At 29.9% G+C, this 22,620-nt stretch overlaps 3 protein-coding genes across 8 annotated transcripts; 2 read left to right on the forward strand and 1 right to left on the reverse strand.

The window, feature by feature from the left end:
• Positions 1-1,543: 1,543 nt before the first annotated feature.
• On the reverse strand, positions 1,544-6,463 carry LOC125494152 (peptidyl-prolyl cis-trans isomerase FKBP53-like). The gene is made up of 11 exons (XM_048637741.2): positions 6,261-6,463; positions 6,029-6,093; positions 5,014-5,246; positions 4,761-4,915; positions 4,323-4,431; positions 3,754-3,897; positions 3,403-3,507; positions 2,903-3,022; positions 2,219-2,305; positions 1,950-2,048; positions 1,544-1,826 (listed from the first exon to the last, which is right to left on the reverse strand). Exons 1-11 carry the CDS (start codon positions 6,298-6,300, stop codon positions 1,766-1,768), a joined length of 1,218 nt encoding a protein of 405 aa, XP_048493698.2. The 5' UTR covers positions 6,301-6,463; the 3' UTR covers positions 1,544-1,765.
• Positions 6,464-7,616: 1,153 nt separating this feature from the next.
• On the forward strand, positions 7,617-10,544 carry LOC104886324 (uncharacterized). 6 transcript variants are annotated; one of them, XR_008968514.1, is made up of 7 exons: positions 7,617-8,236; positions 8,339-8,457; positions 8,951-9,108; positions 9,197-9,317; positions 9,425-9,578; positions 9,736-9,779; positions 10,398-10,544. XR_008968514.1 is itself a non-coding variant. In XM_057392846.1 (5 exons), the coding sequence occupies exons 1-5, from the start codon at positions 7,978-7,980 to the stop codon at positions 8,926-8,928; spliced, it is 588 nt and encodes a 195-aa protein (XP_057248829.1). In that variant the 5' UTR covers positions 7,617-7,977; the 3' UTR covers positions 8,929-8,944. The 6 variants fall into 6 exon arrangements, 3 of the variants coding, with proteins under 3 accessions (XP_057248829.1, XP_057249074.1, XP_057248941.1); XR_008968562.1 differs by having other exon boundaries at positions 7,617-8,071; positions 8,146-8,236; positions 8,350-8,457; positions 8,951-9,317; XR_008968530.1 differs by having other exon boundaries at positions 8,350-8,457; positions 8,951-9,317.
• A 1,923-nt stretch (positions 10,545-12,467) lies between these two features.
• On the forward strand, positions 12,468-13,353 carry LOC125494175 (uncharacterized). Its single transcript, XM_057396080.1, has 4 exons — positions 12,468-12,590; positions 12,696-12,852; positions 12,934-13,054; positions 13,183-13,353. The coding sequence occupies exons 2-4, from the start codon at positions 12,773-12,775 to the stop codon at positions 13,351-13,353; spliced, it is 372 nt and encodes a 123-aa protein (XP_057252063.1). The 5' UTR covers positions 12,468-12,590; positions 12,696-12,772.
• The last annotated feature ends 9,267 nt before the right edge of the window (positions 13,354-22,620 follow it).

The following is a 22,620-nucleotide window of genomic DNA, read 5'->3' on the forward strand; positions in this document are numbered from 1 at the left end:
CAATTAATAACTAATAACCTAAATTTCATAACTATATATCCAAATTTCTTAACTATTAAGCAAAAGCTAGAATCAGAAAACCATAACTAAGAGCGAAAAATTTGTAACTAATTATTAAAATTTTATAACTAATTGGAAATTTATAACTATAACTTGAAAATGACAAAAATAAGAGGAAGAGGAGAGAGAAAACCTCACAAATGTCGTCGGAATCAACAATCCAAGGACCGTATGCACCTTGATAAACGCATGTCCAAGCTACGACGTCGATTACCTCCGGATTTTCCTCCGAACCCACGTCGACATGGCGGTCTACTTTGAACAGATTATTACCATGGACAAGAGGTTCGAGATCGTCATCCCTAGGAGTTTTTCTCTTGTTTGCTTCCGCCTCTTTGCGGCGACAGTTCAGGCCAGAAGATCATAGAAGAGAACACTCTCAATGATCTCAACTCCGAGCCCACTCGTCGACACCGACATCACCAGCGTAACTTCGCCGCCAAGCGACAACCCCTTGAGTCGCGCCTCCATCTCTTTTCCCCACCCAGACGTCGCGTCTCCATCTCTTTCCCCCACCCTGGCGTTAAACTTGGGCGGTCTCAGGTTAGTGTTAACATGAGACCGTCTTTTATAAGACTTTGTGTTAAAAGAAAGGAACCATTAGTATGTTCGAGATATAAACCAAATATAAATAAAAACATTATAATTTTCTAAGTCATTATGTTAAAAGGAAATCCTAAACTAAGATTTCCTTATTATTTGTCGAATAAATATCATACAAATTATTTTAAAACTACATACTTAGGCTATGTTTAGGGTCTGTTCTCTTCGGCATAAAACAGCTGAACTGAACTGAACTAAACTGAAACCAACTGAAATGAATAGTGATATGTGACAGTAAAAGTATTGTCCAGAGCTAAACTCAACTGAACTGAACTAAATTGAACTGAACTGAAAATAAGGTGGAGAGAACATACCCTTAGTTCAAATTATTTAAGCATTGCAGTGCTTATTTCAAAAACAATCAGATTAGAATATTTAAGATCAGAAAAATTTAATCAATACATAAATTTTAAGATCATATCAGAAAATACTGAGAACAAAAAACAACTACAATAAGTTGTGATCAAATCAAATATGTAATAGAAATATATTCCAATTTTTTTAATATTCACTTGCACAATCTCTCTTTATATATCAATAGTAGTAGTTATGAGCAATTTCACATGAAAGAAATATATCCTATATTTATGCACTGTGCACACTAAACATAAAATTTGTTAAATTAGAGTAATATATTTGCTGTGTTTAATTTTTTGGTTGACGGCAAAGCATTCATAAAAAGAAAATTAGTTCGACACTTAATCTTTAATATTTTGCAAAGCATACTTAATACATTCTTATATTGTGCATGCAGTGCATGCAACTCTTACTTTCTAAATGTAAAGGCAGCACCATACATATAACTATATAAGATATTGTCAAGATAAAGTTCATGTCAAAAAAAAAAAAAAAATGCCATGTCAAAGCTCGAAACACACAATAAAGCTTCTACATATTTAATTGCCATCATTTGACAAAAGACATTAATCACCAAAAGATCATTGTTGAAGCAAAGTACAAAAGACAAGAGTATATCAGTATCTCTTTGGCTCCAAAAGTTTCAAAAGTTTAACTAACACTATCATGCGAAAGCGCTCCCCATAAGCTTACTAACCCATATACTTGTTCTCTAGGCCTTTAGGGTGTAATGACACAAAAGTTTCTAACGCTTGTTTGGGCAAGCTAAAGCCAAAATAACAGTCCCATGTGCAGCTTCCGGCGATCTGCAAGAAGAACGAGCACACGCACACACAAATGTGAATTATTAGCATCCTTTCATACTAACAAAGTAACAATGATTTGTATTTGGTAGTGTTTGTTCGTAAAAAATAATAATGACTTCATACCTAACTTTCTCTTGAACAAACTCTTTTTCCTTCCGTTTCTTTGGTTTTTTAGCTTTCATGGTATCGATAGGATGATCTTCCAGAAGGGCACGTCCAGAGCTTTACAGCCAATATGCAAGAGTAAAATAAAAACACAATTAACTAGAAATATATACACATCAACTAAAAGCATATACATATGCATGTATATAGCAGAAATATCACTAGTATTTGCAACAAAGTAACATGGTAGTATTTGTACAACAAAGAAAATCACAATGACATCATACCTAACTTCCTCCTGAACAAACTCCTTTTCCTTCATTTTCTTCGGTTTTTTAGCTTTCACGGTATCAACTGTATGATCTTCCAGGGCCCTAGGAGGGCGTAAAAGCACAATTAACTAGAAGTGTATGCAGTTATGCACTTATCAACTACAGTATATACATATGAATATGTACTAGAATAAGCTGGAATACCAACTAGTAGATTGATGTATCAACTAGAGAAACAATTATATCAACTAGAAGTATATCAATAAGAAAGATGATGTATCAATTAGAACAATCACCTATATCAACTAGATGTACATATGCTTGAAGATAAAATAAGCTTAGGCGTATTGTGTATTCCTTATTCTTGTTAAACTCATCCAAAGAAACCAATGATTACATGAATATTTATAAGACAACCGGCCCAAAGATTAAATAATGGTTTTGAGTCAAGATAGGGAGAAACCTTCGGTACTTATACTAAATTTTTTGGGTTACAAAAAGACAACATAAATAATTATCAATAAAAATTTGTTATGATCGATAACAAACCAAGTGTCAGTGGATACTTCCATGAGAAATGCAATACCAAAAAATACTGAAGCAATCAAGAGGTTATAATTAAGGATAATAAAAGGAAGCAATTATAATCGAAATCACATGAAACTAGCAAGATACAATATGAACATAAGGGCAACACACCTATTATAAACACCTTCAGCTTGTTTCAGTTTTTTTGATTTCCTTTTCAGCTTCTTAGCTTCCTCAAAATCAGCTTCAATCTCAGCTTCAACGATTTGGAGAGAGCCATGTTTTTCAGATCTTAGCAGCAAAAGGTAAAAGGATATATCAAAAAATCAATCAACATCATTGTAAAAAAAAAAACTGAAAGATTAAATATAGGATAGCTATTTTGAGAAATATAAAATAAGACAAAAATAAAAATCAAATATTAGAAACTTATCACTAGAGAATTGAAGGGTATTATGATATTATCATGATCTTCACTTCTTTCAGAAATTGAACTTAGCAAAAGTCAAGAAAAAGAACACAAGAAGTGCTACAAGCTGGACCTTATTAATGACAAGATGACAAAACGAAGACTAATAGAATTTCAAAAGATCAATGTGAACTATGTTTCTTATGGAAAATGCATGGATTGTAAAGCAGATGATAGACATGAAGAAAACATCTAAGAGTACCTCTTCTGATCATTTTCATCCTCATCATTCTCCTTCCGTTTCTTGTGCCTTTTGTTTTTCTTCGACCAAAGCACGTGATATTCTTGAGAGGTTTGCCTTGTAGATCTGATTAGTGAGAGCATGGCAACACAACAATAAAATTTAAAATTATTAGTTGTATATCTAGAGTATATTTTCACAAAACTCTAAATTCTACAAAGTTCATATGCCTTTGATAAGCATAAGTAAAAAGTTAATTATTTGTTACCCAAAGGCCAAATCCTAAGAATTTAATTTTAATTTCTAACATAAGAAGTTATCTACCTTTGAAAATTTTCTTATAAGCAAGAAGCATAAAGAAAAAAATAGTACCTTTTTACTCGATTCACATCAATCTCACATTCTTCAATTGGGACAATTGCTTGAGTAGTCGTCTCATGGCTAGCATCTTGCTCCTCTCTTGCTCCATTCTCATTCTCATTGAGGTAATCTAGCTTCCGTATCGTTGATTTTGCACTACAAGAAAAATAAATAATTATGGTGAAGTTAAGAGCCCCATAAAAGGTAACGTAATGGTGAACTTAATGCATTGGACTATTAATTTAGAAAATAGCAATAGCGGAATATGGATTAAGAAGATAAGTCAACATCACTTGAAGATAACCAAGCATATGAAACATAAAATACTTAATTTCTATTCTCTTCACATGAAAGGAACTTTTTTGAAAACTTATATCACAATTTGTTTAAATATTTGGCGCTATGAAGTAAACTAACTGTAGAAAGCAACCTATATCTACATATTTACATATGACGCACTTCTTGCTCAAGAGTTGGTCTCCATTACATATTTACATACTTGGCTTCATTTGATATAGACTAAAAAAAATGTATACTGATTATTTGTTTTCACCTCAAGATATAAAAAGATAACATCTCACCCTTTCACTTTGTCGTTCATGCTTCTACTGAAAGCTTCAATTTGAGCTTGAGTCACTCCTTGCAACAAGATATTGATACTCTTATCTTTGCAGTTTGTAATGCTATCAGCTATGACGAAAAGTGATTGTGGTCAATAAATGGATGACAAAGATAATTGAGAATTGTGTTTAAAATAATATGAAATTTATATTATCAATTTCACAGTTATGGTTCACAATTCAATATTGAGATATGAACTAGCTAACTTGTTCCCCCTTGCTTCTAAGAGTACATTATATAATATAAATATTTGTTCCTTTTGCTTCTAAAGAATACATTATATAAGACAAATTTCACCTTAACGGAATTGTTACTCAATGCTATCGAATAATGGTACTTTAATTACTGATTACTCAATAATAATTTGGAAGGAGTTCAAGACAGAGTGAGTAATTTACCGGGCAGATTAATCAAAGTAGGAACGTTCATGTTTAGCACAAGCCTAGGAGAAGATATGTATGGTTTTGGAACAAGTTTTGTTGTGTTTTCAAATGTCTCGCATTCATGTGAGCAAGAAGGTCGATCTTTACCACCAACATACACTCCTTGATTGCTACAACATCAATATTTAGATAAAAACAATCAATATCTAACAACATCAAGTTCAAGTATATATAGTATAAAAAGAAGAAAGATGGTAATATACATTACATTTGGGTGGGTATGGCATGATCATCATATAGATAACCACTTATATGAATATCTAGGGGACCTTTGACTGAAAAGACAATGTGATTTGGCCCTTCAAACATCTGGTTCAAACTGCTCATTTCTCGATATTTTAGCCGAAGCGAGCATAGATATACCTCTGGTTTGTCTGCAATTTTGCAAGAAAGTATACTTCTATTTTTGATCAACTCATCACTAGACAACCCCAAAGTGGCCTGCAATTTCAAAGCCAAATCATTTCTTATTCATTATACAACAACTTTTCTTTAGTGTTAATAATTAGAAAAAGGAAAATGATGAGAGCAATGTAAAAAATGCTAAGATTTAGTTAAATCGAACATTCATTACACCAATTTACATGTGATTGATCTTGTCATGCATTCCCATATTTTTACCACTTTAGAAGGTATATTAAATGCTTCTACTCCAACACATTGACCTAAGCATACTAATACAAGATTACAAGTTTAACAATGCTTCTAAGTCCTTAAACCCAAGTAAACCAGTTTTGCGTGTCATTGCATTGATTATTTAAGTTAACATACCACAATATTATCTTGTCCATAATTGTATAAATAATACCCAAACTATTCATCCCAATTGCAGTTTCTACTCATGTAGTTGATGCAAAAAAAAAAAAAATTAAATAGAGAGAATAAGCTAGAACCAAGTTTACCTAATATATACTGATTCTTTCAAAATCTGAAGCCAATTTTGTGTGTTAATTTTGGTTAAGTAATCTTTTGCGAATTTACTTACCCAGTAATTCGGTGTAGAATTTAAACAGAGTCTCAAAAGATAATTAATACCCAGCAAAATAAAAAACAAATTCTTAACTAATTGTAACAAATTTTGTTTTGTACCCATCATTGATTTTGAATAGTGAATACGGCCATGCAAGCTTCAAGATTAATAAACCAGTTGACAAGTATTGCATCACATAAAAGTTAACAAGTTGCGTCTTTTTTCCAAAAAAAAAAATCACAGAAATACTGACCCGATTAATAAGGAGGCGATGGCGAACAATCACCGTTTGGGGATTTTCCGGCGAAACTTTTAGACCTTGATGGAAAAAAGAATACAATAAAAACTAGTTACGTAGAAATCATTAGAATATACAGTAAAGAAGTTTATAAGAAGTGATATATTAACATGCAAAATTAAAGAATTAAAAAAAAAAAAGCAAAAGAAATTGAAGAGGTAAAAGAGAATAGGAACAAAAGACAAACCCCAGAAAGAAGGAGCAACATCTTCACCATTGATGATCATTGTACAAGATAGTGATAATGGAGGAGAAGAGGATATAGTAGATTAGTAGTAGATTAGTAGTAGATTAGAAGTAGCATACGTTTTGAGTTCAAATATGTGTCTCTTCAGCTTCACTTTACTTATTCCTTCATATTTTATGGAGACTCTCAGAATTCTTTCTTCATTCGTTAATATGGTAGAGCAGTAGAGTCATCCGTATGATTAGGGTTATGTTTATTTTACCTTATTTTTACTTGTCTGATTTAAACTTATTTAAAAATCCTTTTTATATGATTTGAACTAATTTTTTATGGAAGGTCTCAATGGTAATCTTAAAGTTTGACTTTTTTCTTTAGTAGTCAAATTTAATTTTTATTATTAATGGTAATCTTGCCTTAATGGTTATACTAGAAAAGGTGATATTACTAATCATTTTTCGTTATATATAATTGCTAAAAGGGTGGTTTTCGAACTATATAAGTATTTCAGAGTGTAGGTATATATAACTTTCCTTTAAAAAACACATTCTCATCTATCTCTTTCTAAATACGGGGATTAAATAGGTTTTCAATGAGAGAAAAAGGAACATCGGTTTTTTCTAAGTGAATTTATGTCATTCTAGTATAATAAATAACCTTAATCTATCTCTATATATATATATATAAAGCAAAGTCATATTAGCTTACGTGTCAAATTCTTAAACAGTTTGCCAAATGTCGCTTCTAAATTGATCCTCCACTTTCAATCGCCACGTGTATAGTACCATTCATGTCCATATTTGTTGATGTGTCGGTTCCATATAAAAATAGGCGTGTGCCACTCAATCTATATTTTAGGAAATCAATCCCCGCATAATCCTCAATTGCTTTAAATAGGAATAGTATCTTTGGACTCCCTATCATATCCGATCCCATAATTCACGGATATGATCTTAATAACATTGGAAAACAGTGAATTTCATATACAAAAGATTATGCACGGAAATATATTGATCTTATTGGTAAGTTTCTATTTTCATTGTTGTAATTATGCACGTATGTAAAATGAAATTAAGTATCAGCAATAAAAACCATAATAATTTTTGCCTCCACAAAACCCTATTATATTGGTCAAGTTATGCTATAAATAGCTATTATTTGCTTAAATTATTAATTACGTTTTTTGGCAGAGCAAGTAAAATTAAATATAAAAAAATGAAAAATGTCAAAGCTAGCAATAGCAACTTGCTTAGAAGTTGAGGAAGAGATAACATGAAAAGCCCGGTTGAGATCCAATAGAACAACCAACAATGCAAGATCATGGAACAATTTGAGTGTGCAATGCTTTATTGACAATTTTATAAGTTTGGTATACGTTTAACTCAAGCAAATGGAGTTTTTGGAGCCTAATGATAAATTTGGTAAGTTATAGCTGAATCTTTAGAGTTCTGCCTATAACTTCTATACAAGAAAAACATAAATCTTTATAGCATTAATTTGGTAAACAAGTTGCTATTGCTCACGGCACAGTTGCATAATATTAACAAATAATATTAATATTGATTGATATAACTTACCATTATTTTATATTACCATTTATGTAACTTACAGTAAGAAAAAATGTTATTATATAAGATGTTCATGTACACACCCTAATATAAACTTATTTTATTCCACTTCTTTCTTTACACGAAAAATTAAAAAAATTCAAATTGACAAAATGCTCCAAGACAAACAAGGACGACCTACAACTAAAGGAGTTGTCAATCTTCGCAGAATCATGTCCATTGAAAATGTTGAACATGTATTAATAAGTAAGTGATTACTACTATTTTGATAAATTTTACTTTAATCATGTCCATTTGAGTTTTTACTTTTTGAATGCTAGGTATAATTGGTATTGTTATATATGCAAGCCCCATCACATTGGCCAAAGATAATGTCACATACCTACAAGATATTGTACTAATTGATAAAAGGTAAATTTTTTCACAAAGTTTTTACTGTCAATACATATAATATAATTATCAATTACAAAAAAGTGTAATTAAAATTATGACTTATATGAATTATGTGTTTAGTTGCTTTGCAGTTATGTTGACTATATCAAGTCATTTCATATATGGGCCGAATGCACTGGACAATATTAAGGATGCAATTCCTTTCTTAATATGTGGATTAACTGTGGAGAAGAATAATGGTAATTGCCTACTCACTATATAATATTCATTAAACTTATTTTACTAATGGTGTTGTTCCAACATTGTGGTATCATTAATGTGACATGTGACATTTTTGATTGAAATAGATGGAATTTCATTACGTTGTGGTATTGATACAACTATAACAATTGATCCCAGATGTAAAAAGGCAAGAAGAATGATGTGTTGTAAGCTATGTATAAACTATTCAAGCGTAATGGCGTAATTTATCATTTTTTCATGATCTCATCTATTTTAATTGAAACAGGTTTTTGAAACATCGGTTTGCCCAATACAAAGTAAATTGGATAAAAAGAAGCTCATTTTCGTTATTTATAACTCTAAAAATATCTAATGCAAGGCGAACAACAATCAACGAATTCATGAACATGGATCATGTATGGCTGTATTTAAATTATAGCAACTTGAAGTTAAGTTTTATACATTCTATTGTTTTAATTTTTAACTAATATACAAAAAAAATTAATGCAGGAAATCAATTGTCGAATCATTGGACGATTAGTTGGCGTAAATTTGGAGAGTATGCAATGGTGTGATGCATGTTTTTTTTGTAATCAAAGAGTCAATTTTGTGGGCCCACAAAGTAATTGTGTTTTCTGCCGCAACAAAAATTTGCCCCCGAAAAAATGGTATAGCTACATATGTCCCAATTTATTAAAATTATATTTTAAACATAATATTTGTTATAACGTACTTCTTCCTATTATTTGTTTTTAGCATGTCACTAAAAGTTACAATTAAGGACAAAAGTGGAACTATAGATGTCACTCTATGGGACAAGCAAATTGATTTTTTATTACCGATGTATAAATCGGTATTACAATATGACAATGTTGAGGTACCATGTCATTTCCTTTTTGTCCTTTTAGTTTTGATTCTAATTATATCAATCATTTCTACACTCAATATTCATTTTTTTAATTCTTTGGCACACTTAGTGTATAGGACTGCAAAATACACGTAAGATACTTGAAACACGTATAGGAGACGGTTTCATTTTCTTACTACGATCAACAATCTGTAATTCAAAATTACCAGATTTTAAGGTTATTCACATAACACATGTTGATTGGGCTGAAGAATGTGCTTATCTTTTTAGGTATGTTAATATATATATATATATATATATATATATATATATATATATATATATATATATATATATATATATATATATGCAATTTGAACTTTTTTTTATATATAGATTCATGTTATTTTGGATTATTACTTACTTTATTAATTTGGGTTATAAATAGGGATCGAAATTATGTAAACAAAAAGCAAGGAACATCTATCCAAGGTAAATCTATAAAAAAGGAAGTTATCATGCACGTGAAAAATCAAGGGATGTCTAAAAAAAAGAAGCTATGATGGATTATGCCAACTCATTGTAATTGAGTGGTGTACTTATTCACCAAATCATTCTATTGATAAATATGAGACAAAATTACCATGATTCAAGGAGATTTGAATCCAAATTTTAGAACTTCCTGTGATTCACGGGTATGGTGATTAAGTTGGCATATTTTGATGATTTGAAATCATATAATCTAATTTCAAAGATATGTAATCTCATTTTATAGAATATTATCTAACTCCATATTATATCATAAATCATAATAAAATCATACTTTTATATACTTTCCTAATTGACGTATTTCTAATCATCTATCATCTATTAGATTATAATGTATGAGAATCAAACATAGCAGAATATCTTAACCTTATATATAATATATAGATAAATATAAATTCTAATTAAAATATCTAGACATCATACCCTAGCAGAACCTATGTCTATATATATATATAGATAAACATAATTTTTTTACCATACTATCAATTCAACATTGTTTAGAACTCTAAAAACTTTTAATTATCGTCTTTAAACTGAAACAAGAAATGTCTTCCGGTGAAGGGAGGAAACCAGATGTGATGAAAATTGCTGACATAACTAAGACTACCAAACGCAGCACAATCAAAGGTAGAATTATAAGGAGTTGGTCAGTGATGGATTTCAAGAAGCCCGATGTTGTGAATAGCATGGATATTGTGCTAATGGATATTCAGGTATATTATTATGATATTTTATTTTAATTTTAAATATTTTGTATTACCAATAAGTTATTCATATTATATTATATAATATACATCCATTTATATATGAGTATTACTTATACATGTCTAAATTTTATAGGGAGGAAAAATCCAAGTTTCTTGCAAGAAATCCTTAATGTCGACTTTTTCTGGAAATTTGAGTCATGGGATGTTCATTGAGATTACAAATTTCGGAGTGCGTGAAAATACCGGACTAGATCGACCTACTAAGCATTGTTTCATGTTACACCTTAACTATTCTTCTCACATTGAACAGTGCGAGGCCTTGGAAATTGACTTGCATGGATGGGATTTAGTTTCTTTTAGCGATTCATTGTCTAAAAAAGAGTCTGATGTTTATTTGCTAGGTAATTTTAATTTGGATTCAGTGTAACTAAAAAAAAACTACACTGTTCATTATCATATATTTCAATTTATTTTTAATAAAAACAATGCTAATAAACTAACTTTTTATTGTGTTTCAAGATTTTGTGGCGAGATCATGGATTTACTCATTGAGAAAAAACAAGTTCAAAATTGATGACTATAGAGCTAATGGATCTTGAGTAAGTTGGTATTATTGAAAAAGGCATAAAATATCATCTTGAATAGTTGTAAATAATAATTAAAATCTTTTTTTTTTTGCAGAAACAACTTTGTTACTTTTGTGTTGTGGGTGAATATGCAGATCAACTAACTTTTTCTTAATAAGAGAAATAATGAGTTGAATATTGTTATTGCAGTGCAGTTAGCAAAGCGTATTATATACCATGGTATTTGTTATTTACAAATTAATTGACCTTCATAAATCATTGCTTCTGTTTTTAAGTACATAATCTTTGTAGTTCTTTTTATAATTTTGTTTTGTAGGGGAGGTCCGTCTTACAACCTCGCGATTTGTGACAAAGTTGTTACTAGATTATGACATTCCACAAATAACTGATTTTAAAAAGAGGTATGACATGTATGCCATTTTGGGATGATTCTATTTTAAAAAACAAATATAATTACGAACAACGCTAATGTTCAAAAAATAAGAATAATTCCAACGTGGACTATATTACCAACTTCTTAAAAAATGCCTAGGTCCACGTTTCTTTCAAAACATAATACTTATAGATGATATCTCCTTCACATATAATAACATATAACATATAAAATATGTCTTAACCAAATGGTCAAAATTGGACAAAATCTATAATATTACGTTTTATTGTACTAAAGTCCACTAAAAAATTTTCCACTAAAAATTTTCCTCCAGATCTTTCATAAACAATTTAAATTAATGTATTCCATTCAACTACTTTAAAAGTCAACATATTAATTGAAAGTATAGTCAACTTATATTAGACCTCAAAAAATGATCAAATTATATTAACGATATATTATATATATGATCACACAAGTAAACATATGATCACACAAGTATATATATGATCACACAAGGTTTATTCTCTCTCCACCTCCACAATACCTCAGAAAACATCCACAATACCTATGATCACACAAGAGGACGTACGATATAATTTAATAAGTCAACTCTTGAACCTTGAGCAAAATATTAATGAACTGTTGAAATAATAATGTCAATGAAAACTTTTTTGTTCACGATATAGATGATGCTTCATTTGTGGAATTATATATGGTGGTAGTCTGTAGGTATATAGTACTTATTAATAATTATATACATTGATTTTTTGGACAAGTTTTTCAATATTCTTTTTACTCTTATGAAACATAATAGCTCTAACCCAAAATTATATTATTCATATTAATAGTATTATGTTCTACATCCACCAAACCCTAACCCATATAATATTATTATATTTTACCTGAATTATTTAGCATACTTTTCATACATGTAAGGAATTATCTTTATCATTAATATTACAGCAAGACTGCTAAAGAAGACTCGGCCATTTCACAAAAACCAAGCGAATTTTCAACGGGGACATCAGAGTTTTTAAAGGAAGACACCATCAAAGACATTTGCGATCTTCTAATGTCTGAAGGGGTATGGAAAAAAACATATTTTAATTAACAACCATAGAAAATACAATTATGCGAAATGCACGTGATTTTTTGTTCTTATCTTCTAATCTCATTTATCTACCTATAGCCTGGGATGTGTGTTTGTCTTGGTACTATTGAAGACGTTGACACTGAATTCAATTGGTATTATGAGGCGTGTAAAAAATGTTGAGTGCTGTCAAAAAAGAAGGTGACATTGTCAAGTGCAAGAAGGAAAATAAAGTCCTTAAGTCAACCGTGCCAAGGTAAATATTTATAAATCTATTCTCATACACATTGATATAGACATTGTACATGATGTATAATGTACTTTTTTCGTATTATAGGTTTAGGTTGAAAATAATCGTGTCTGATAACACGGATGATGCTACCTTCGTGCTTTTTGAAAAAGAAGTTCAAAAGATGTTGAATAAATCTGCTTCCGAACTATTAGATATTCAAGAGATGGTATTGATTTTATTTTTCTAAGTAAAACATAAATATTGTTTTTTTTTCATTCGTATACATGATCCACTAGAAGTTTCATATTTAGTTAATATTGATCTCATTTCAAATTCTACTGTTTAATTTTATAGAAAGGGGATAAGTACGGATTTCCTGAAGCATTTACACAGCTCCTTGGCAAAAAGTTACTATTCAAAGTTGATATCCCATCCAAGCATACATCCGGTACTAATAGAAACTTCACTGTTATAAATTCTACGGATGATCAAAAATTAATTGACAAATGGATGGGGTCTACATGAAAATAGAGGTTTGTGATATTTTTATATATAGATTGATACTTGTAGAGTTACTATTTGGTCTTCTTATTTTTTTGCGTTTATTTATGTACTAATATCTTATAATTAAAATAAATATTTACTCACTACGCACTAATATTGACTTATTTTTACCATTAATGAAGTCTGAAAGATACAAGCAAGAGCAAATTGAATATGAGAGCGTAAAGGATGTTGAAGGAGAAAATGTATGTTATCTATTTATATTTAGATATTTTAGTTCTTATTAAATTTATTTGAGACTCATTTGATTTTTATGTGGTAAAATGTATTCTTATTTGGGTAATTCATTTACGTAGGATACCAAATCAATTGATAATGAAGGTTTGCCAAGTTCCATCACACCTCAAAAAAGAGTCCATGTTGATAATGAAGGATCATTAGCAAATTCTCCATTGGATGCACAACTCTCTACTAACAAGAAGCAGATTATTGCAAAAGAATGAGAAGGATTTAAAGAAGTAGATACAATGCAATGACACCATATTCGAATGATGAAGTTTTTTGAGATACTTTAAATTTAAGGGCTTATGCTTTTTGTTTAATATGCTTAAGTAGCTTTGTTCAATTTTGTGTTTTTCAATAACAGTTGTTAAGTTGGTTTTTGAAGTTTGTTTACAACAACTACTAAGTTGGATTAATAAATTTTTGGCTGTTAAGTTTATGTCACTTAAAAAAGTACTACTTATTGCTTAATTGTCCACAAAACCCATATAGGCCATATTGAGGTTTCCTACTTTCTTTGACTATCTTATTTAAAACATGATGTCCACTAAGCAATTGATTAATATTCTATTTTAAAACATGTTAGATATGGGCCAATATCCATCTTTGTAGAGAAAGCATTATCATCCACTATGTATGATTCCTTTTATTTTTCCCTAAAAAAAGTATTATTCCTTTTAAAAAATTGGTCAACATTAATGATTGTTAACATTCCAAAGGATGGATATCGACTCCCCTATATGTGCAACATATCTGACTTACTACAATTTTTTAGGTTACTACATCTTTGTAGTGATAATGCACGTTTCTTTCAATACATATTACTTATGCAAATCACTATATATAATATGATATTTCACATATAATAACATATAAATAATTCACATCAACCAAATGGTCAAAATTGGACAAAAATTATAATGTTTAGGTTTTATTATACTGAAGTCGATTCCAATTTTTTCACTAAAAATTGAAAGTAATCATATGTCATAGATTAATGGTTCTCAAGTATATAAGAGTAACTATAGTATTTCCATTAATTTATAGCCGTCTCAATTTCTACGGCAGCACACTAATAGTTATTGTTCGCATTCACTCTCTAAATATCCAATTCCATTGACTTAAGCCAAACACGAACGAACTATTTGATCCATCTAAAAGGTCAACTTAGGTAAATGGATTACAAGGCAACAAACATAATAATGAAAAAAATTTAAAGAATGAGATATCACTAAAACACAAAAATGATTTCAACCACCATGTACACGATTTCACATTAATTTTTTTGATATACAAACTATCTATCTATATCTATATCTATATCTATATATATTTATAAAACAAAGGTTCATTTTGCCTATGTGTCAAGCTAAAAATGTATAAAATTTTCATGTAAAAATGTAATCATCGCAATTTTAGTTAGTAGGTAACATAAATGTGAAGTCTATATTGTAATATATTCTCTGTATATCAACAAATATATTATTTAAGGGAAGTAGAATCAATATCATGAGATACATAATCAATGCCAATTATAATTCCTACTTTGCCGCACATATATGATAAAGTCAACCATATATTATTACAACAACCAATCCTCTAATCATAAAACACTAAAATTATCAACTCAAAATAGTGTGGAAACACAATCATATTCAAGAGTGTCAAAGGTATATAGTTAGTGCTTCAACAATGGATGAGCAACGAGTGAGGAACGCACGTGAAAGAAGAAAAAAATTGTTATCAGAAAAACGGTGTAAATCCGTTAAACAAATACAAGGTAATAAATTCTTTTCATTGACAATTATAATTGAACATGAAAATTACCAAATTATTCGTATGAAATTATTCTATCACTCACATGCAAACATATAAAATCATCCTAATTTCAATCTTAATTCTAAATTCCTAATTGACAGTTATACTACTAATATATCGAATTAATTTTCACTAACGGTTAGAACTGCACCGGATATTGATTTTTTCAATAGACTTCTCACATGAAAGAAAATGTATCATAAAGGATATAAAAATTGCCAATGAAAAGGGTGATGTATCAACGCAGTTTGATAAATAACTAAAAAAAGCACTTTGTTTTAAACTTTTCATACCCAAAAAAGAAGAAAAAAAATGTTTAAACATGCTAAAAAACTACATGCATTTTTTACCCTTATCTCAAAGCAGTTTACCAATCCTTTCGCAGAAAAAGACGAGTTTTTGCCCAAAATCATATTTTTAACATATAAAAAAATTCAGAATATTTCATTGTAAAAATTTCGTATATAATATTGATTTGGAAAAAAATCAGTATAAATGACCCTAAATTAAGAATAATTCCGTTTTTAGCATTATCCAATGTATATATACCTAATGATGAGCAGTTGACCTGGCACAATTCAGGAACACTTGGATATGAGAAACTAAATTAAAATCTAATTTAATAGCATACAATTAGAAAGTAGTATATGACAAAACCTATGATAGAAGAACTATAATCAGTGGAGTAAAATAAACAAGAATAATAATGCAATGGACCTTGGATTTATCTATAACATGAATTCCACTTAAAATGACATGCAGTTCCCATAAACTTTGTCGTTTTGTTGCATGCAATTTGACAGATAAATTATTCAAAGTTCCAACTCTTTTTAACCAAAACAAAAGGAAAAATAAAAAGATACTACAAACAAAAACAAGAGCTTCATCCCAAAGAATTAGTTGAATCCTGATAAGACTATGGTGTATTGTAAGCCCGCCACGATGTGGTCCTCTATGCAGATCAGGATCGAAAACCATATAGCAACAAATAACATATAATATATTGAATATTGGGTTAGAGAGAAAATTGCATAATTATATTGAAGCCCGCCACGAGTTTTTGGGTATCAAATATGCTAAAAACTACATGCAAACATAAAATCAGTTCAATTTCATCATAATTAGTCAAAAATCAGATTTTTTTTAAAAGAACTTACCAAATAATTTCAACCTATATTGACCCATTTAGAAAATTTCTTCAAACTCCATATCAATCCAACTCGATATATTTACGATTTTGCATGCGGTCTTTAAATCTTCTTCACTTTGTAGATCGAATGATTCTACACCTTGGTTGTATCAAGGAATTATAGTAACCATGCTTCAAATGCAAAGAACATGAAGATCAAAAGCTTAATTTCTTCATAAAACCCACATGCATGAGTTTTATATTTGTTGTTGATGCAAAAATCGATGACTTGGAGTATAATTTGTGGCTTTAAAGTATAAAAAAAATGTAGATAAGAGAGATTTTCGAAAAAAACGTATGAATGTGAAGGTAATAAGATAGGTTTGGGTTGTAGAGAAGGTATATAAGTTACGTTGTATGCAAGAGAAGGTAATAAGATAGATTTGGGTTGTAATAAGTTTTAGAATCATCTAGGTGTGGGTTGTAATAAGATATAGATTGTATGTAGAGAGAGATTTTTATGGAGAAGATGATGTATGTATGTAGTTGTAATCATCTTATATGTATGTAATAAGAAATGTATGTATGTAGATTTTTGTGGGTTGTAATAAGATTATTTTATGGAGATTTTTGGAAAAAACGTATGATGTATGTATGTAGTTGTAATAAGTAGATTGTATAATATTTTTTATTAAGTTAGAAAACATTTTTGGAGCATTATTTTATAACCAAGGCCCAAATTATTTGAAGCATCAATATAGTAAAGTGGTATGCTTATTTATGGAGTGTCTTTGGAGCAAATGTTGGTAAAAAGTTACGGGTTGAACGAGAAATGTGAAAGTTAGCGAGGAAAAATTTGAGCCATTGTGTCCAAATATAAGAAAATATAACTTTTACGATTAAAGTTAATCTTTAAATAAACACTATTTTACTAACATTATATGGACTTGGTCCACACTAAAATCGTACGGATCTATGCTAATTCATGTTATTTATAAAAAAAAAGTCACTAAAAAAAATAGATATAATATGAGAGTAAATATAGATTGTAAAGTTTGATGATGTGTAAAAAAAAAAAAAGCTACTATATCACAACAGTACGTACAGGTCATTTTTGTTCTCTTGATAAGACGTTCATAAGCGGTAAAAGTTATTCAAATCAATTGCGTTGTCTAACTGATTGTGTCCAATGTAATGCACATATCATTGCTATTGTTAAAGAAATTGTTGCTCATATGTTTACAATTCTGACTATCGGTTTTTTTTATTCATTGAAGTTTGCACGCCAACAAGCATACAAGCAACAAGCGGTATGAATTAATGTACAAGTGTTGTGATCTAATATAATGTCTTTCTTTTTGGTTCATGTCATGTTTTATATGTCTTTGTCTAGGTGAAAAAAATAATCCAGGCCAAGAAAATCAATTACATACACCTAGAGGTGTCAATTCAGTTCAACAGTTCAGTTATGGTTATAACCAAACAGTTCAGTTGATATCAGTTCAGTTTGTATCAGTTGAAATAATTAACAGTTCAGTTCAGTTCAGTTAACAAACTTTTCAGTTCAGTTTAATTCAGTTTTTTCCCTTTCCATTTCCAGTTCAGTTCAGTTGCAGTTTAAATCAGTTTTAACCAAGCAGTTAAACCAACCAACGGTTGAATCCATATCAGTTAAAATTTGTTGCAGTTATTTTCAGTTTTGTTTTGGTTTATTTCAGTTATTGGCGGAAACCACATAACTTCGACAATAATCGCATCGGTTCGGGTAGAAGTTAATCACACTCTTGTTTTTGTTCGGGAAAAATTGAGCTTTATGTCGGTTTTGGCCATGTATTTTTTCGGGTCCGGTTAAAAATTAATGCAACAAATAAGTGTTGTCGACACTTTCAACAATTGCCTCAAAAAAACAGTTGTACTTCATAAAAACGTGTGACATCGGTTAAAGTGTACTTTATTACTAATATATATGATTCGAAATAAGACAAATTTATGTTAATGTCTTACTCTTAGTGTAGTAGTTCAATGGATTAATATATCTATAATCGACTTAAAATAAGTTGATTATGTATTAGCTCAAGGTATTTATGTGAATTGATAAGTGAAATCAAGATAACAATACTCCATTTAAGTTAATCGTTAACAAGTTATATTCAATTTGAAACTCACATATCTTAGCCAAACTAAAAGAAATTACAATTGATATTAGATTAGATTGATGTATCAACGTAAGTCGATAGAGTAATAGGAACTCAAAATGTTTACTTAAATTGAAACATGTTGTTATTGGAATGAGTGTATCAATGTAAGTCAATAAGCTAATCCAAGATAATAACAGTACTCTACTTAAGTTAATCATCTTTACGTTGAGTTCATTTAGGAACCGAAAGCATCTAATTCAGTTGCAATAAATGTATAATGATGTAACTCAGTAGATTGGTTAATATAACAATACTCCATTTAAGTTAATCGTCTATACGTTAAATTCGTATTGAAACTCAAAACATCTATTTAAACAGTATCATAAGTTTATTTCAATATAATAATAGTATTCTAAGTAGGTACTTAGATTACTTATTAAGTTAATTAGTTAGTTATTTATTTAGTCTTATTGGGTCACTATATAACAACAAAAAGTGTTTAACAAATTAGTGTAAAGTTATTAGATATTGTATTAATTTGAAACGATGACATAAATGAAAATAAGAAAACTCCAATGTAGTTGATCGTTTATAAGTTGCAATTATTTTAAATTTCAAATATTTAATTTAAGTGAACCAAGTTAATACTCGATTATATAATGTATCAATGTAAGCTTACAATGTAACTGAAAAGGGCATTGATCTATCAAAATGAACCTTGGTCGAGCTTTATGTGTCGCAAATACAAAACATATTACTAAAGCAAAACAAGTTGATAAGTGAAGTTGTTATACCTTATTCGATTATATGTTATATATGTGAATACATCTAAACACTTAAACAAATTGAAATAACTTGTTATTGCATAAGACTAATGTATACTGATTAATGTTATTGCATTATATATTGATACAAGTTGATAAGTTAATTGGTGTATTGTATATGATTTACATTAATTTTTTGGGGTAAAGATACTTTTTTTTTTTAGGGGAGGGTAAAGATACTTTGTATTATGAAATAATTTGTATTATGTTTACAAGACTTATGTCAAAGATACTTTATACTCTTATAGTCTTATATACTTTGTATTCTCTGTTGAACATAACAACGGTCTTTGTAATTTGATCCTTTTAAGTCAATGAACTCATTAAAGTTAAACAATTGAAATAAAATAATATGTTATCAGATAACATCAATTCATTAATGTAAGCCAAAAGTTTAATTAAATAAGTCAAGACACCATTTAAATTAATCGTCTCCATGTAACACTAATTTCGTAGCAAAAGTATTTATTTTAATTCATGCAAGTATGCAACAAGTAACAAATTGTTATTGAATAAAATAATAATAATAATAATAATAATAATAATAATAATAATAATATAATAATAATAATAATAAAAACAAATGTCGAGTTTATGGGCCGGCCCGTTTAAATGAACCCAAGAGACCCAACTCCCTAACCCTAATGACCGACTCTACTCACTATATATAGAACACATTCAGCTTCCTCCCCTCATTCAGTCATTCAAAGTTTCGAACCCTAACCCTAATGACCTAACTAAAACGACGACAATCAAGAGCTGAAGCCAAGGTGCTCAACTGCTCACACTCAATTCTCTCACACAAAATCTTTTCTCTCTCACACACAAATTTTCTCATCTCTTTCTCTTCTCAAAATCTTTTCATCTCTTTCTCTTCACAAAATCTTGTCATCAAAATGCGATCCTCTTTCAATTTCGAAATTTATACCCTAATTCTCTCACCTCTAAATATACACTAAATTCCTCCACATTTTCTGGCGCGCAGCGACGACGGCGGAGTTAACGACGGTGGGAAACAACGACGGTGGGCTTAACGGCGGAAACAAAGGTGGGCTTAACGACGACGGCGGATTTCGTATTTAAAGGCGTTTAAACTTTGAAGGCTTCAACGAAGGTTATGTGTATTCTTCGTTTTCGGTTTTTTTTTTGTTAAAATTTCATGTTTTTTGTTATTTGAACGTTATCTGCTTCTTTGTGCCTTAGATCTGAAAGATTTTTTTTTTTTAATTTTATGTCTTCGATCTATAACGTTTTATGTTTTTTTTTTAAGTTTCCATCATGTTTCATGCACTATTATGGCTATTTAATTATTTTTATAGAATTTCCTGTCGATTGTTTATCTAGGTTGCTTAGATCCGAAAGTTTTAGGAGTTTTTTTTTATTTCTTTTATGGCTTAGTTCTAAAGATTTTATATTTTTTTTAATATATATTTAATTTTGAGTTGATATTTTATACATGATCCGAATATTTTATGATTGTTTCTTAGATTGGAATGTTTTAGGTTTTTTACTTTTATGTTTTTTTTTTGCTTTATTTATATATTATAGAATATTCACTATTCAGTAGATATTTTATAGTCTATGACTTAGAAATTAGAATCTGAAAATTTTATTTCTGCTTTAGATCTAAAATTTTAATTTTTTATGGCTCATATGTTATTGTTGTTTTGTTTTTTTACATAATTTTATTCGAATTTTTAGATCATACTTTAGGGTTTTTTAATTAATATTTTAGGGTTGTTTACTTAATATCTATCCCTGACCCAGACCCATCTGACCCGGACCCATCTGACTCGGACCCATCTGACTCGGACCCATCTGACCCAGACCCATCTGACCCATCTGATCCGGACCCATCTGACCCATCTGACCCGGACCCATCTGACCCTGACCCGGACCCATCTGACCCTAACCAGGACCCATCTGACCCTGACCCGGACCCATCTGACCCTGACCTATGTCTTTATCTGATTTTTTTTTTTGAAGTTTTTGGTTTTGCTGTTGTTAAATTGCCCTAGTCTCAGTTGACATAGCCTTGTGTATTTCTTTTTTCTGTTTTTTTTGTTGATTCTTTTGTCTTTGCTGTTGTTTATTCTGCCCTAGTCTCACTTCACCTAGGCTTATTTATTTCTTTTATCTGTTTTTTTAGTATTATGTTTATGGTTGTTAACTTGTTACTTGACCAATTTAAAATGTTTTCCAGAATCATACTTATGGATCCTGATTCACTTGGTCCACCACCTGGTTTTTCCCTAGGTATATTTTTTTACATTGGGTATTTTCATTTTCTGTTTTATTTATTTTATGCATTTCTGATTTTCTTTATTGTTGTTTGTAGAGGAGATTGAGACTATTGGGTCCAATAGGACCATAATTGAGACTTCTCCTGTTGTGTCAAGCAAAAAAAAAAGGAAGAGGTCTTCTCCACCGGAAGGTAAGCGTAGGGCTCCCATATGGAATCATTACACTTTTTCCATGGTGGAAGGTAAAGATGGTAAGGTTATGCCTCAGGCTACTTGTAAGTATTGCAATGTTGCAAAATACTGTGCTGACCCTTCTTATGGTACTTCTAATGCTTCTAATCACATTGAAAAGTGTCATGCTTATTTAAAACACAAAGCTGAAAATCCTGATGTGTGTTCTGTGTTTGATCAAAAGACTTATTGCAAAATGTTTGCTGAAGCTATAATGTGCCATGCATATTCACTTAGAATAGTTGAGCATGAGAAACTTAGAGAATTGCATTCTTACCTTAATCCGAATGTTAAACACATTACTAGGAATACAATATTAAGATATTGTCATGTACAACATAATGAAATGAAATCTTCTTTGCAAGCATCTCTTAGTTTGGTTAATAGTAGACTATGTTTTACATGAAATGAGCCCCTTTTGTTGTGTTGGGCCTGTTTTTTACTACATTGGTTGGCTGGTTCAGTTCCATGGTACTGAATTTTGTAATTGTTGGTTTGGTTGTTTGCCTTGAGGTGTTAATGAGTTTCAAGAAGAATTTCTTGAATGGTTTATTTAACCATTAGTTTTGGTTGTGATTCTTGGATTCTTATGCTTTGGAACTCTCTCTTTTGAGGTATTCTGT

This window comes from Beta vulgaris, chromosome 1 (genome assembly GCF_026745355.1).
Source record: "Beta vulgaris subsp. vulgaris cultivar EL10 chromosome 1, EL10.2, whole genome shotgun sequence".
Classification (NCBI taxonomy): Eukaryota; Viridiplantae; Streptophyta; class Magnoliopsida; order Caryophyllales; family Amaranthaceae; genus Beta; species Beta vulgaris.

Excerpts from the sequence above, each read along its gene's own strand:
- LOC125494152 (XM_048637741.2), bottom strand. The coding sequence starts at position 6,300 with ATGATCATCAATGGTGAAGATGTTGCTCCTTCTTTCTGGG. Across the intron at positions 3,023-3,402 it reads GATGAAAATGATCAGAAGAG|ATCTGAAAAACATGGCTCTC; the intron begins GTACTCTTAGAT and ends TTTGCTGCTAAG. Across the intron at positions 2,306-2,902 it reads GCTGAAGGTGTTTATAATAG|GGCCCTGGAAGATCATACAG; the intron begins GTGTGTTGCCCT and ends ACGCCCTCCTAG.
- LOC104886324 (XM_057392846.1), top strand. The coding sequence starts at position 7,978 with ATGCTCCAAGACAAACAAGGACGACCTACAACTAAAGGAGTTGTCAAT. Across the intron at positions 8,237-8,338 it reads ATTGTACTAATTGATAAAAG|TTGCTTTGCAGTTATGTTGA; the intron begins GTAAATTTTTTC and ends TTATGTGTTTAG. Across the intron at positions 8,647-8,725 it reads GGCAAGAAGAATGATGTGTT|GGTTTTTGAAACATCGGTTT; the intron begins GTAAGCTATGTA and ends TTAATTGAAACA.
- LOC125494175 (XM_057396080.1), top strand. The coding sequence starts at position 12,773 with ATGTTGAGTGCTGTCAAAAAAGAAGGTGACATTGTCAAGTGCAAGAAG. Across the intron at positions 12,853-12,933 it reads CTTAAGTCAACCGTGCCAAG|GTTTAGGTTGAAAATAATCG; the intron begins GTAAATATTTAT and ends TTCGTATTATAG. Across the intron at positions 13,055-13,182 it reads TATTAGATATTCAAGAGATG|AAAGGGGATAAGTACGGATT; the intron begins GTATTGATTTTA and ends TTAATTTTATAG.